Source organism: Nilaparvata lugens, chromosome 11 (genome assembly GCF_014356525.2).
Source record: "Nilaparvata lugens isolate BPH chromosome 11, ASM1435652v1, whole genome shotgun sequence".
In the NCBI taxonomy this organism is placed as follows: domain Eukaryota; kingdom Metazoa; phylum Arthropoda; class Insecta; order Hemiptera; family Delphacidae; genus Nilaparvata; species Nilaparvata lugens.
The window spans coordinates 11,070,427-11,088,148 of NC_052514.1; the positions used below are offsets into that span (position 1 = coordinate 11,070,427).

Consider the following 17,722-nt stretch of genomic DNA (forward strand, 5'->3'; position numbering starts at 1 on the left):
ACAAGACTCTAAATCACTTTGGCAGGGAATAAAAGAATTCGGGCTTGGCAAAGAGAAATCGAATCCACAAATTGACTTACCATTGAATAATATAAATGACCATTTCGTTTCTCACTCTAACCAACGCGACGAAGTTGTCATTGCTAATCACATTGATGATCTTGAAGAGCAGGTTACAAACTTAGATTTACCGATCACTGATCAATTTCATTCCATCCAATCTCAGAAGAAGACACTTTCAGAGCAATTCAACGTATTCATAGTAATGCTATGGGTGTAGACAAAATTCCTATTAAATTTATCAAGAAGATGTTATTTGCTGTTTTACCAACCATTACATACATTTTCAACAAGTCACTTGAAGAAGGCATTTTCCCTGAAAACTGGAAGTTTGCTCTGGTTCGCCCTCTAAATAAAGTTCCATCACCCAATAAAGTTGAGGATTTTAGACCAATCAGTATTTTACCTGCATTGTCCAAAGTGCTAGAAAGACTCATTCATGCTCAAGTTGTAAAATTTCTAGACAACAATAGTAAGCTTCATAACTTTCAATCAGGCTTTAGAAAATTCCATTCAACTGAGACAGCTCTGCTTCGTGTCACTGATGATATAAGGTTAGCTATGGACCAAAGAAAATGCACCATCCTCACCCTATTGATTTTTCTAAAGCATTCGATACTGTTGATCATACAGTCCTTCTGAATAAGTTGGCTATTCTTGGTTTCAGTCACAACTCGTTAGTTTGGTTTAAATCCTATCTATTAGGTAGGAAACAATGTGTATCTGTCGGTGACAAAAAGTCAACTTGGAAAAACGTTATGCATGGAGTACCACAAGGTTCAATTTTAGGCCCTCTCCTCTTCACTTTGTATGCTAATGACCTTTCTTCCATTATCAAATTCTCCAGTTTCCATACTTATGCAGACGACCTTCAAATCTATTTAAGCTGTCCCATAACAAAAATTAATGAAACAGTTGGAATAATGAATCAGGATATCAATTCGATAGTGGAATGGACAAAGAAAAATGGCCTTAAGCTTAATCCCATCAAAACACAACCCATTATAATTGGATATTCTCGTCTTATAAACAACATTGACCTTGAATCGATCACAAAATTAGTGTAGACGGTAATGACATTCCTTACTGTAGCTCAGTTAAAAATTTAGGCATTATTATGAATAATACTCTTGACTGGTCAGAACAAGTGAACAAAACTTGTAAAAAGGTATTCTCAGCCATGCATGCATTGAAGAAAATGCACGATATCCTCCTAGAAACATTAAATTATTATTGGTTCAATCTCTCATCTTCCCACATTTAATGTATTGTAATTCTGTTCTTAACGATATGCAAGTCACTCTGAATGATAAACTACAGCGTTGCAAAATTATTGTCTACGTTTCGTCTACTCTCTCCAACGCCATGATCATATCACCCCAGCCCACATTGCTAGTTCAACATTAAAGCTCCCGATCAGAGGCTTTTTCGAATAGTCAAGCTTGTTAGAGATATCTTGATATACGGTAATCCGAACTATTTTAAAGATGATTTCAAATTTGTCTCTGAAGGTAGGAGGATAGATGCTTCACATACTAGAACGGAGAAAGTACTTTAAGGATACCCAATCATCGAACTACTATTTTCACAAAATCCTTCTTAGTCAGTGCCTGTCGTGCATGGAATGCACTTCCTGTTTCTATCAGGTCCATCGAGAGCCGAGCGAGCTTCATCCTAACTTTAAAAAAACATCTTTTGGAACAAATGACTGAAACTGTCCGGCCCTAGAACGATCACATGACATCCATCCCCCACCCATCCCACAAATACAAACCTTTAAACCATGTTATAGAACGAATTGTATATATATATATTATATAAACTCATGTTATTTCAATTATCCACTGCATAATGCTGTATATTACTGAAAGTTGATAACCTGATCTACTTTCAGCCTACTTCATTTTATTAATCAATTATTTGATCTTATCTACCTATATAATTATTTTACTCTATCAATTTTCTGTTTTTTTTCTCTTTAATATTCATATTGATTAAAACTTTTACAATATTTCATTAATAAATAAATCCTTAGTTTAAATAACGAAATTAACGTTTTGGTAGAGAGTTAGTGGGGAGGATATTTTTAATATTCTTCCCAAAGAATGGACATTGATATGTCCAAAGCTCCGCCAATTTATGTAGATGCATAACAATATAATTATCTATAGTTATTATATTACAAATTACTTTTTCATATCATATACTTTCAATAATTATTTTCTTAGTCTATATTATGTAAATTCATCTATAATTTTGCTGTATTGTAAGCTATTGTATATAAGTGTATAAGCCAGTATATATTGTAATCTACATAAATAAAGTACTCAATCAATCAAATCAATCAATCTCCTATTTTCTCACCATTTTGTCTCATGTTCCGTCTATTCCTTATTTATCCTCTACAACACTTCACCTCCTTCCTCTTTCCTCTTCTCTCACTTCTTTTCTCTTTGTTCTTTGTTCTTTGTTCATTCTCTTTTCCTCTCTCCTTTCTTATTTCCATTCAACCCCCAACCCCCATTATCTATTCTTCTTCTTCTACTCCCAACTTCTCCTCATCCTCTCGCAACTTTGTCTCCTCCTATTTGTTTTCTTTCTTTTCTACTTTACTTCTTCTCACCCCTCTTCTTTCATCTTCCTCCTTCTCCCATCTTCCCCGTTCTTTTCCCCTCCGCTGCACCACCTCATTCCTCTACATTCTCTCCTATTTGTCTTCTTTTCTTTCCTACATCCCTACTCCTCGCCCACTCTTCTTCAAATCTTTCTCCTCTCCCTATCCTCCTCTTTCATTTTCTTCTCCGCTGCACTCCCTCATTCCTGTACATCACCCATCTCTATATCCTCTGAACTTTCCATCTCTCTCTCTCCTCCTTACTTCAATCAACATAGCGTGGCTCTAAAGGGTTCTTATCAACTTTTCTTTAGATGCGTAGAACACTCCTACAGCCTCCTTCAATGGATCTCCTTCCCCTCCTTTCACTGGAACCCCCTCTCAGTAGTCCCCTTCCCCTCTACTTCAGAATCCCCTTTTCCCCTCCTACCAAGTAATCTCCTCTTCTCCGCACCTCGTCCTGCTGTCTCCAACATCAAATGAATGACTCAATTATCTTAATGCGACACTGATTTTGAAAGCGACTGGGTGTTCCTATGTGGTCAATACCCGTACAATGGATTTCTCTCTTTTTCCTTCAACTCACTACTAAGTTACTTAACGTATTAGGGGAGACCGAATGAATGCCACAATCTTGTTCCCAGTAGAAAAGAGGACACTTAGGAAAAGCTGCAACTTCTCGGGTGCTACAGGATTAGCGATGATTCAATTTTGTAAATCTGAGTGCTTTTTTGAGGCAGCTCAATGGAAATGTTTGTTCGCATTGACTTGGTTGATTGTTTTAACTTAGTACTAACTTGATTTGAAAGCTTTTCAAAATATACTAGCGGTTTAAGTTCCAAATTCATGGGAATCGTTAGCTACTTTGTTAGCTTTAGAAATTGTTGTTTTGTTAGCTTTAGGGATTGTTGTTATCTCAAGTTTTCTGTGGCAAAAATGGAAATGGAAATACAAAACTCTTCCAAAAAAACAACCCTTTAGCGATTCAAGTTCCAAATTCATAGGAATTGTTAGTTTTAGAAATTGTTGTTTTGTTAGCTTTAGGGATTGTTTGTTATTTCAAGCTTTCTGTGCCAAAAACGGAGCTGGAGATACAAAACTCTTACAAAAAAACAACTCTTGAAAAAACTGTGTAGAATTCAATAATTGTTGTCCAATTTTAGAGTCTATTACGATAATACGATAATATTATTCTTGAGAAGAAGAATGTTTTCAATTATAATATTGTACAAACGATTACAAGTATACTCGAAAATAAGAACGAGATAATTTATAGAATTCCCAATGAATTACATAATTTATATTTACATAATTTTGAGTTCAGATGACTTACCATTCAGGATTCATGATTCATAATAAGTATAGAATATTCTTAATACTATGATTCTGTTTCATAAATTTATTACATATTTCTTAATTCAGTATAATGAACGACTCTAATCTTTATTTTATTAAAATTGCATGGGACAAAACGAGATAATAGATTATCACTATAAAATCCTGGTCAAAGGAAACAAGTTATCCTGGTTAAAGGTTATTTATTTCTTAATTTGAATAAGGACTGTTATAATGAATGAAAAAGACTAAAAAATTGGCAAAAACCACAGATTTTTTCATACTTAGAAAGACCGGTTTCGGTTATTACACCATTGTCAATCTCTGATAAACTCTGGTTTATCCGGTCTTTCTAAATATAAAAAATCGGTGGTTTTTGACAATTGCTTAGTCTTTTCCATTCATTATGAATAATTACCACAATATCAACTTCTCAACTACACAAAAAGGACCGTTATTTTCATCACTAGAGACATTTTATACATGCAATATACATTCATACTTGAATCTTATTGATATTGAATTTCTTATCACTTCATATTTTCTGTTGTGATTTGATTCATGTTCATAGAAAGAATATACTGATGCTGGTTTCCATTTTAGAAGCAAAATACAATACTGTATCAATCTATGGAGTCCTCTGCCTATTATCAAAGTCTTCAGAATTTGAATAATTTTGAGCTCAATGAGAAGCAGAAAATAGAATGGAAGCTCAAGAATAGTAAGTTATACTCTTCACGCCTAATAATGTTACGCTTTATTGATTCATTCATACAATAAGTACATAATCAAATTTATAGGGAGACAAAAAATAAGGTAACCTTGTGCTGTTCCTCTCCCAAATTTAGATAAGGTTACACATAGTCCGGAATAGGTCAAGTCATGTAGTTGTTCACTTCACAAAAATTATTACTAGTATTGTTCATACTTTCAATTATTACTTTGATTATGACATTCCGATAGAAAATGCTACACAGGTTCCACATCGAGAAAAAATCGAATTGCTTGTCTACGTCAAGAAATCTAAATTAAAGAATTTACGACTTTACTGTTAAAAATGTCAGAATTGATCAAATTCAAAACTTACACAAATTGATGGTTGCGAGCATATTGATGAGACGTTTGGTTGATGAACCTTGCAGGCATCCCAACACTGAAACAAAATAAAATAAATTAATTAATCAACCGATCAATACTTCCTAAAGCAGAACCATCAAAAATCAGCAAATTCATAACTCATAACCAGATCAACAATACAATTCACGTTATTCCACCAAAAATATTTGTATTAAATAAAAAGACCGAAAGATTTTCAAAAACCACAGATTTTATTGATAGTAAGAAAGACCGGTCTCGGATTTTACACCATTGTCAATCTCTGATAAACACGAGAATGACCACAATATCAAATAATTCTTAACTACTCTAAAAGTGAAAATATTTTTTGTACAGTATTACAAGGATGGGATGGATAATCCAATATGTTGAATATTCCAATGTTCAAAGCAACTAATCGATAATTGAGGCTGTGCAAAGGCTAAAAATAAACTTTCTACTCGTGATATTTTTCATAGTTTTTCGATTTGTATCGAAAAGCTATCAAAATGAAAAATTTTTCTTAGGAAAACATTTTTTCTGATTATTGATTTTTGAGATATGAGCGCCTAAAGTTGATAAATCCATAAGATTCAGATGATAGATTCTTCATGGTATTGTTGATCTAGTAAAACCAGAATTGATATCAATTTTAGAAAAAGTTATTCAATTTACCAAAAAAAACTCAACTAAACCTTATTTTCGGTTATTTTTAGTAAATTGAATAATTATCTACAGATGGAAATTACTGAGATATTGCAACTATTCAAATGCTAATGAATTAATTATTATTATTAAACGAAAATCCAAATTACAGCATTCAATTTGGATTTTCGTTCAATAATAATAATTGAATAACTATCTTGAAAATTGATAGTTTAATAAAATTTTTGTTTCACCAGATCAACAATACCATGAAGAGTCTATCCTCTAAATCTCAAAGATTTATCTCTTACCGAATTTTAAATGTTCTGTCCCAAAAATTTCAACTTTACGCGCTCATATCTCAAAAAGTAATGATCAGAAAAAATGTTTTCCTTAGAAAATCTTTTTTTTTTGATAGCTTGATGATATACAAATCGAAAAACTTAAAAATATCACGAGTAGAAAGTTTATTTTTAGCCTTTGCACAGTCTTAAATTATCATGCGCTTACGATGTTTACTTGAAGGTGGTTTAATTTTATGAGGTTTTTACTTTTATCCTGTAAAAATCTCATTGATTTTCTTGATTCTAAATGTAATAATTGACTCTTCTCGAAATAAATTGAAGACTTTGAACATGAACGGAATCTGCACTATGATTCTGAACAATGGAGAAGAATCAGAATATTATATCTATCTGAAACAAGGAAAACAATCTGCATGTAATAATCACAAACGATGTCTGCTATGTTGATTATTGACCGAGATGATTGCATCACATCACAACAACGACAAATATCAAAGAAAATTGTCTGTTTGGAATCTTGGAGCGCCACCAAGCTGCAATACACAAAGAAAATTACGTTGAATAGTAACAGAAGCAATAGTACATTAACAAGAAACAGAAAGAGTAATTTCGAGATGTGAATAATATGGTCACGGAAAGTCATTTTAAAAGCTGCCATCTTCGTAATAACGTAATGACCTTACATTAGTGTAGCATGGTTGGGACGACTCAGAATTATATAAACTCGAATAACACAAAAATGACAAAGATTACGCTTCAACGTCGGTGGATCACGAATTCTAGAAGTGTGAAATAATCTAAAACAAAATATGTTGGTTGCAATCTGACAAGATATTATTTTTGGTTGCAAAACGCTATCTTCCATTCCAAAATAATGTAACTCATTTACAGGTAATTTTCGCTTCACAGAAGTTGCGGTCGATTCCACATTGACCTCAAAGAAGTAGCGGGATAAGATTTTCAACAAGAAATAAATGATGATTTCAACCACTGGAAACGCTTAACACCATTTATCATCAAACCTAACCATTCCACATTCGTTATTCCAAGGAATTAATTTTTTATGGTGGAGATTGAGGTGTACATCCACTTAATTCAAAAGTTTGTGATATTCCATTTTCTCTATCGCTAACCACAGAACAGTTTCTAAATAATCTCAGGCTTGTAGTAATTATATAATATGGTCATTACAGGGTGAAATTGAAAATCATCAAATTCAATTGCAGGAAAACTGGGAAAAACAACACTGGCAAATTAGGTAGAAAGCTGAGAACTTGGAGAATACCTAGAAGGTAGAAGGTGATACAAACTTAAATTTGATAGGAACATCGAGAAATTCCACTGGCTATGCCTTGCAGAAAATTCAAAACCATATCATAGACTGGAATTGATAGTGGATGAGAATGGATTCATCTATATCATAGATTTAAAACTCAGAAATGTAGCACATCATTCAAAACTGATATCATATAGAATTACAGATGGGAAATACTGAGATATTGCAGTTATCCAAATGCTAATGAATTAATTCTTATTATTAAACGAAAATCCAAATTAAATACTGTAATTCACCCCGAAGACTTCTGCTACTGCAAATATTGACAACAGGGTAAACAGCTAGATGGAAATTTGATTAGCGCTACTATTCAAAAATTATTTGTCAGCCCGGGAATTCATATAGAATTCTTGAATATGACAATAGAACAAACTATAATCATCTTCTATCTGCTATCTTGTTGAAAATCTCTTTGATACTTCGCCAAATAATAACTTCTTGTGTTTTGACCAAGCCATGTTCGTTATTGAGTTCTCTATACTGTCTTTGTTGACTGTCCGTTGATTGTACCGTAAGACGATAGTTAATTATTCATTCAGGCGATATCTTGTAAATGAACGATAAAAAATGAATAACGAACAGCCGATAATGAGAAAGAGTGGTGATAATGGAAGAAAGAGACAGAGCATAATAGAAAAGAGGAGTAGAGAGAGTAATAAATAAAGTCGTAGTAATTATCTAGTATAATTAGAGGAAGGTTGTTTGTTTCTTGGATCAATTTCTCATCTTTCTTTTTAATCTTCTAGTCTTTTATCATTTTTTTTGACTGGTTGTTGTTTTAAAATTAAATTCATCAGTAGCTGAAAACGAAATGAAATTGATGTTATGGAACGCCTGCCCAGTCGAATGAGTTGGTTTTTTTCGACGTGTGTCCTTCTCCTGCAGGCAGAAGGAAGAAGGATCCACTTTAAATGATACAGAAGTGGTTTTGCGTTGCTTCACTTTGATACACATATGTTTCAGGACTCAGGCTGTTTCTAAAGAGTGTTTCTCTGCCATATTCAAAAATATCACCTCACATTTATTTCTGTCAGCGAATAACATAATGATATATAGTCTAAAAGACAGAAAATCAATTCAAATCATACAATTATTATTCTTCAATAGGAATAGGTTAGAGGTCTGGAGTGATGAATTGGAGATAAGTTTTCCAAAACAAGCACAGATTTGACCTAGACTTGAACTTCTGATAGGTCGAAGGACCTATATTCAGGTTATATACCTCTATTCAGGTTAAGAAAGGTATGCACCATCAGTATTCTATGGTCTGCTGGGATGCAAATTGTTTGTATCTGATCATAAATATTCCTTGTTTGGAAGATTTAACTTCTCTTTGCATTTCTTCCATTTCCAATGTTCAGGTTCCTCTATTCAGCTATGGCCTACTACCCTGGTTGAGTTACCAGGACGTTAATAACAGTTTAGTCTTGAATGTATAAAAATAAGGATGGTTGATATGAAGAGTATTATTTATTCAATATCTAACAAGAACTATTACTATTCTGAGAAATTCAATCTCAAATTCCTAATTTCATTAGTAACTCTCCTCATCGGAATATTACAAATTTCTCTATTCAGGTTAAGAGATGTATTCACTATCAGCATTCTATGATAAGCTAGATGAGATTTTTCAGTGGATCCTTTGAATAGTTACTTTGTAAGATGTACTTTGTATGACTATGAGCATTTTGTAGTGGAATCAAATTCGCTGGTGAAACAATGACTCGTATTGGATTGTTAAGCGCCGAGCTATCAGTTCTCTAAATGTCATTGTGTCCGCTTCAAGCCAGTGAAAAATCACTTCCCAATGTCTCCAAAACCACTTTTGAAACTGTTTTTATTTCACTCTTTTCCACCGCACAAGCTCAGGTGATATTTCGGCATCTTCATCAGTAGGTACTCAAATAAAATTGAGTGTAATTCGGGTATTATTTCATGATTGGAATATTTTTAAGATTTATTCACACTAATGAATCAAGATGAACAAGATTCATCATCCAATCACAAACCCCTGACTTGCAACAACGAACCAAAATCTCAAATTACTGATCTTCCCGTATCCTGTGATACAAGAATAAAATCTAAGACATCCTGTGATACAGAGTGTTCCGAGATCACAGAGAGCATCCTTCTCATAAGCAAATTTATAATCCTGCCGCTCCTGATCCTGTGCACTTGTTCATTCGCCGTCAGGTCCATCATATTAATATGGAGCAGCCTGTAGCACGATCTAAAAAGGACAGAGAGACTACACAATAATGATAATAACGATAATCCTCATCATCTCCAACATGGAATAGAAATGATCATCGTAATCGCCTTCTACACCTCGGCTTCAAACGCACATCAATGCTCATAGTGCCGTAATTTTTTACGCAGACATCTACATGGTCCCTGTACTATAATAACATAGCCTATCTCCACTAGAATAGCTCATTTTTCACCCTTTTGACAAGTGAGGAGGAGGGAATGCGGTGTTGCCAAACTTAAGCCCCTTCTGTAATGAATTGTAATTAACCAGCCCACAAGTTTGACATACCGTATGAGAGTGAGTGGGTTTTACGACACAGCAATTCAGTGGTAACTCAAAACGGCCCGGTTTATGGTAGTAATTTGTGAATGGAGATGGCGGTTGCATGCGCGGAGAAAGTGGAAGTACATAAATTGTGGTGCAGCCTTGATCACCGAAACTTATCAAAGTTATACCATTCACTGAATCAACCCTATTAATCTGTTCAATGAACTTCATTGCCAGGGGAGATCACAGTATGATAAAGTAACAGACGCTGATGAATAAGTAGGTGAATCAATTTTATCTCTACAGAAATAAACATTGCAGAAAGTAGGATGGTTGTACTCTTTTTCATACAAATTCCTACTTGATGTAACATAGTATGAGGAATACAAGTATTTCAAGTAGGAAGTTGTCTTCCATCAAGTGTATGAGAGTGAACATTGTGCATGAGAGTATGAAGAGAGGTTGGTTTCAAACAGCCTTTTTTGACTATCCATCTTTTGAAATATTTTCAACTCTCTTTCACACAACTTCCTACTTGGTGTAACATAGCATAGTATGAGGAATACAAAGTATTCCAAGTAGAAAGTTATATGAATCAAAGAATATGAGGACTAGATTGTACGTAGTTGTCGTACAAGACTAGATCAGGACTAGACAGATCGTACAGGACTAGATCGTACGTAGTTGTACCAAGTTGCCTACTTGGTGTATAGCATAGTATGAGGAATACAAAGTATTCCAAGTAGAAAGTTATATGAATCAAAGAACATGAGGACTAGATTGTACGTAGTTGTCTTTCACCAAGTGTATAAGAGTGAACATTGTGCATGAGAGTATAAAGAGAGGTTGTTTTCAAACAACCTTTTTTAATTATCAATCTTTTAAAATTTTAATATCGAAATTGAGTTTCATTAAAGAAGAACTGATTATTGCAGGATAACTTCATAATATAACATGATATTATGCATTATCCTTTATCATCTTTGTTGATTCTTATTGACCGAAAGTAGTGAAGTCTATGTTTCAACCCGATTTGCTTTTGTATGTCTGTATGAAACGTGATAGAATTCGATAGGATTTGGCAGGAATATTCATTTTTCAACTGCGCGTCGATGTATACACAAGGTTTTTCTGAAATTTTGCATTTTAATGATAATATAAAAAGAAAAGGAATTCCTCCATACTCTGATATCACTATATATATTATCATCTACTTTGAAGATAGGATCTATCATACTATAGAATGATTCATAATCAATCAGCTGACAAGTGGATTGTTCATTGTATACATTACACAGATGTCTGGCCGTGTCTATTTCTATAAGGTAGTGTTTCAATATTTTATATGATACGTGCCCATCAGTGACAATATTCTCACATTTGAAAAACATATTAATAGGAGATTGAAAATGAAATGAAAAATGAATTAATGAACTGAATAATGCCGAAGAAATTATAATATTCTTCATTTAAAAAAATTTATTTTGAAATAGATGAGAAATATTTTTATCAGATGGAAAGATTATCACGAAACTGACTGAATAAATCATCATGTGGGATACAAATTCAAATGTGAACTGAGTTTATTAACATAAGTGAGTTTTTGATCTTAGAGAAAACAAATAACAGTTTTCAAAAGTGATTTATGATTCAACTGTGAATTGTGATTCAACTGAATTAACTAGAACAGGTGACATCAAATACTTGTGGATGTGAAAACTGCGTGAGGTCTACTGTTCACAGAGCTACTAGTTTTATTCTCCAGAGAATAACTGGGATTATTCATTGTGAAAAAAATGAAAAATGTATGAAGATTGGTTTGTTTAATTTGTCGTTTCAAACTGAGAACCGATATCTATAGTAAAGCTGTAGCTGTTTCAATCCATATAAAGTATGTTAACATCTATTTTGTATGATATGGAGCATCAAAACAGAGTCACTTATCCAAGGAAGCAGTACTGGAACCAGAGATATCTCATATATGAAATTTGAACACACATTTTGTTGACTTATTCACGCCTCTCAAACCAACAAATCAATCAAACCGAGATTGACTTCTGATTTGTGGACGTGATTCTCTGAATTTGAACGTGGAAGTCTGTATTCGAGCGAAAGCTGTTGCGAACAATTTTCGAGCGATAAAATTCGACAATTTAATTACTAGATGCGCTGGAGAATTAGCTCGTGTGATGGAGAAAACTGTGGCGAAAAACAATTTTCCACGGTGAAAATTTTCGCCGTTTTCCCGTAATTTATTTTCATTGGCGCGGGTTAGCTGTGTATAGTGCATAAACCAATCTCACGTTGGACGTGGCTGGAAATTAATTTGTCATTTCCAATTACCCGCTTCATTCTTCACTGTCGCCCGGTGGTAGTCGCGGGGAGGGGGTGGCTAATATTACAGTTCGTCCTGGGGGAAAATCAGACTGGCATACCTCTATAAGCCTGTATTTTACATTTAATCTCATAGTCCTCCTCCTTGCTTAATAATTTTGTATTTTATTCCATTAAATATTGATGTACTCTATTCGAAATTTTTGGTTCTTTAGTCCTTCATATTGTTTTTCAACACTATCTTTTATTATAATTATTTTATTTCATATCGTGGAATACTATCCCATAGCCCCATTAAGATAGGTTTTACCCTTTTGAAATATTACTACATGAATTTCACGATATGGAATACGATATGATATTCTCAAAATATTCTGAATTCAGATAAATATTCGATTAAATTGTTGGAGAACCAATGACGCGTTGAACAATACGTGATAGGTGAAGAAATCTGAGCTGATCTGAATTGAAGTGATCAACACATCATGAAATCGATAAATTATAGAAAACTATGACACAACAGTAATAATTGACTTTAGATTGAGAGTTTAGACATTTTCAAACCATTTCTCAATCGATTTCAAGCTCCCGCTCAAATAATAGTATTCATGGGACAAAGTATTTCTTAAATAAAAACTGCTTTATGTAGCCTACTGCCAATTTCTGTAAATCTGTTTATATTTTTATATCTAGTTATCTGGTTATTTTTATATCTGGTTATTTATGTTCAATGAATCTCGAAAACGGCTCCAACGATTTTCACGAAATTTGGAGCATAGTAGGTTTATGATATAAAGATCCGATTGCACTAGGTCTCATCCTTGGGAAAACTCGCTGAACGACATTAAAAGGATAATTCATCCTTGGCTGAAACAGCCAATTAAGAAAGTGAGTATGTGAAAAATCAAAATATCACACCCCCGAAATTCATAAGATGACATTTATAGCCAGCTGTGAAATAATTATAAACACGATCATTTTAGAGAATTGTGTTCTGTTTACTAATAAATAAAAATAACGAGCGAAGCTTGGTGCCCCGGTATCAATAGTATTCATGGGACAAATTATTTTTAAAATCAAAACGGCCTTATGTTGTCTACTGTCAAATGCAATATTTCCATTAACCGATACAAAAACCTCAGACAAATAGAATACAATAATTATTATAGAACGAAAATCCAAATTAAATGCTGTGATTCCTTAGCATTTGAATAATTGCATTATCTCAGTAATTTTCATCTGTGAATAGGATACAGTTTTTCAGAGTTCAGTAGTAGAGGATACTTTCAAGTCTTTTTTTCAATCCAGCCCAATGAACAATATTCTCATTTAATTTTTTTACTTTCCTTGCCCTATTACCATAGGTAAGGAAAGTATTGCTTCCCAAAAAAATTAAGGTACCCTAATTTCATGTTTTCTATACGTTTCAAGGTACCCTGAGTCCAAAAACATTATTTTTACTCATAGTTTCTGACTTCAAGCAGTCTTCCTAGATCTAAATCAATGAATCAATTTTTATTGAACAAAATATTTACATTGGAGGTCCCACTAGACCCGAAGGTTTTTCAGTTCTGACTTGAAGCAGTCTTTCTAGATCTTGATTATCATTTTTGACTTGGAATCATGGAACTAACTCATTCTCAGTCAACGAAATATTTTACTTATGAAGACTTTCCTCGCTTAAAAATTTCCTAAGAAAATCAATCACTAATCCAAGACTGTTCTGAGTCAAGACCCAATATCAATGGAAACCCTTTCCGGAGTATTAAAAAACAAAAAGCCAGATTTTGATTGTTATCAGGAGAGGAGAAGAGCATGTAAGAACGGCAACAGCGGTGAGGCTACTGGAGCACTCTAAACATCATGCATCTGGAGGTAACCGACGTCCTTGAGCATAGACGACAAAGATAGCTAGAGAGCGCAAGCAGAGCATCGAGTAGCCAGATACTGGAGAGTAGCCCAGGGCATCATTGAATCTGGTTCTTGTTTATTGTTATTTGAGGACCCAGTGAAGGGTTACAATTAAATACAACCCGGCTAATTGTGGCTTCTTACTCCTCCTCTATCCCTCTTCCACCACCACCTACCCTCATCATCTCTCCTTTCCTTCCCCTCTCCATCATCATCAAAAGCCTATCGGCCATTTTTTCTCTCTTTTTTCTTCACTGGCCTGCTTCTCCAGCGATTGGCAGGATGTTATTAGCATAATGCTCGATGCTCGATCATTATAAATCTATCCTTGCGCTTGCGTTATACGGCCGACCTGCCTGCCCAATAACTACCAAACCAAAAAGTTGGCCTTTGCTTGCTTTTCTCAGACTTTTTTCTATGCGTTTCTGAGAGAATACTTGTTTGACCACTTTTGGTTTTATTGGCATTTTTCTTCTCGATCAACTATACTACTCACCCAGAAAAATGGAATCCTTTTATTCAAAAAGACAGAGTATTTGTATTGGCTAGAAAGCATGTTTTGATTGTGAGAGATTTGTAGCAAGATCTATTTTATTTATTCATTCATATGGCTTTTATCGGCAGAGAGATCCTTTTGGATGTTCTGCCTTGCCATATTACGCAATGTCATTTCCTATTAACACTCAAGTTTATAGGTTTTATATTGAGTTCTTCATGTTTTCTCACTAAAAATTTGCACTTTCACTTACTGAGTTTCTATTTTATTAAGTTTAAAATTGAGAAAACTCATCTCTAAACACAAATTCATGTTAGAAAAGCAAACAAATATGAAATTTCGATGATAATATTGAAAGATGAAAATTTCCTATTACATTTTTTTCCATGGCAACCAAACAAGATCTATGTGGAAATATTAAAGCAAATGTATAAAATATAAGATTGAAGGTATAAATGAACAAAAATCGTTGGTATAATTTTGATTCTGTGATATAACGATCTCAGAAAAAACATGATATTCTGTAATCAGACGACGATTGTAGTTGAGAGAGAAATTTTTCATGAACTATTGGATTCTGTCACAGATCATAAGATCTATCCGGAAGTTTCCTATCGTTCCCATCATTCTGGACCGTAAAAATTTAATTATTTTGTATTCGAGAACATTGATGAGAATGGCACTGGCACAAGCGTTTTTCAAGAATTTAAACTTTTTCATTTTACCAAACTTTCCATTCTGATATAATTTTTAGTTTGAACTATTTATCAATAGGGCAAGGTTTAGAATACGGAATACATCAGTTTATGGGAAAATACTTCGGAGCTCTGTTTTAAAAACATCAGGTCCAGGAGAGGCTGCAACTAAGTCCATTCCAGGAACAGCTATTAAACATTAATGACCCATGGTTGAGTTGACACCATATTGATGAGAATGTCACTGGCACAAGCGTTTTTCTAGAATTTGATCTTTTTTCATTTTTCCAAATTTTCCATTCTGGAATGATTTGTAGTTTGAACTATTTATCAATAACGCAAGGTTTAGAATACGGAATACATAAGTTCATGGGGGAAATACTTCGGCGTTCAGTTTTAAATACATCAGGTTCAGAAGAGGCTAGAACTAATTCCATTCCAGGAACAGCTATTAAACGACCCATGGTTGAGTTGACACCATTAACTCACAAGTCACATGTACCTAGGTGTTTAGAGCACTTAAAAGCCTAACTAACAATTGAGTCCATCAATTACAAGCCGGGTTTTACATAGTTCCCGCACACCTGTCAATACTAAATGGGCCATTCAAATTTTCTCACTTCTGCGTACAGTTCGTTATCGAGTGAGGTGATTACTCATTGGAACACTCCTAATTACACACAACCATCCTTTGAACATCCCGAGATTATAGTCTGAAAATGAGCCAAACTATCATTAAAACGATGCCGTGAATTAATTTGTTATAATTGTTTGAAAATTAATTGAAAGCTAGAAGGAAATACAAGCACAGCCGGCAATTAGCATGTAACCGAATATGACTATTAGGAATAATTGTACTGGAAATATGGCGGGGAAGAGGAAGGTTTGAAGGAGGAGAATATGATAATGTACGCCAAGTCTGCGAGTATTTTGCATAATTCCTCGATCTTGGAAAACAGAATCGACAGGAATAAGCTGTTGCTATTTGCATATTATGCCGAGTCTTGGAAAAAATACTCGCGTCCACGCACTCTATTCCTCACATGAAAAAATAATGCCGGCCCACGCGAGGTTCTATTGATTGGGACAATCTGGCATTCCACTAGACTTAAATGGAACTTGACTTGTACTTCCACTGGACTTATAGTGGAGCTACAAACTAAAAAATGCACAACAATATTTGTCTTGAAGTAAGTTATGAATGAAATTGAGAGATCATGGGTCATTCCTCCATAGAACCAGCGAACACTTATACAAATCGTTTCATGAGTTTGTTATATTTTATTATTGTTATATTCTATGCTTGAACGTAGAGATTGTTTTGTTCAATGCTTGAACTTGAGGAAATTGTTTCTCATTATCATCTTGGAAGATCTTATAGTTCAAGAATTAATGCAAAAAAATGAGAATTTAACTTATTAAATACTAATAACTTATTATATTTCAACTTATCATAACCAATCCAGTGCATTTTGATTTTCTCTTTCCACATAATTTCTGGAATAAACTATTAACAATTTCACCATTCTTACTGATCGCAATGGAATGAACTTCGGACATGGATTTTCATGAAGCATGATTCTATAAAATTAGAAGAAATAACTTTTCCAATTTTCTCAACATTTTTAATAATGTATTGCATTATCACGATAATCATAACACTCTTCACAGCTCATAATCCTCTCCTCGACTTGAAAGTTCAAGCTGCATTATAGAAATGTTCTTGTACATCAAAATTGATCGAAATTCCCACAGATGTACGTCGAAATCTTCCTATTTTCTCTTTCAAAAATTTCAATTCTTCATTGTTCTACTTCTAACTTCTATAATATTAAATATTATAATCGCTAACCGCAGAAAGGAAATATGTCCAACTTTTTCAAAAAAAAGTTTTTCAATAAATCAACTATTTAATGTAAGATACATCGTTTACTGTAGTAGGGAAACATGTGCAACTGGAAGCATTGTAATGGCGACGTTTTAAATATATCGTTCACTGCGGGTTTAGGTTTAGGTTTTATCAAGTTTTTTGTCTCTCCTGTAAAATTATGAAAACTGGTCATGTTGCCTTTCTGCGGTTAGCGATTCATTTATGTTCGTCTCAGATTCTTAATCTCATATCATCCATCTTCCAACTTTCTACATAGCCTAACAACATACTCTTTCTCAGACATTCTTGAAATAAATAAAACGGAATCCTCTATGAGAATATTCTCGTAGTATATAAAAACCTATGCGTTCCGGTAGTGATTCAATTTTAGGTTTGATTTCTTGTGACTTACACACATTCAAAACCAAAAAATCCGGAAATATTTACGGCAAGAGGTGTTAAAAGGTGTAACGGTGGAGGGTGCAATATAAAAACGTCGGCTGACTCC

The 17,722-nt window shown here is 33.9% G+C and overlaps 1 protein-coding gene across 1 annotated transcript in view; it reads right to left on the reverse strand.

Annotated features, from left to right (window-relative positions):
- Positions 1-17,722, reverse strand: part of LOC111045522 — a 111,300-nt gene that overhangs the window by 19,094 nt on the left and 74,484 nt on the right. Inside the window, exon 3 of the mRNA XM_039437584.1 lies at positions 5,097-5,162. Coding sequence (XP_039293518.1) covers positions 5,097-5,162 — 66 coding nt within the window. The remainder of the gene's footprint in view (positions 1-5,096; positions 5,163-17,722) is intronic.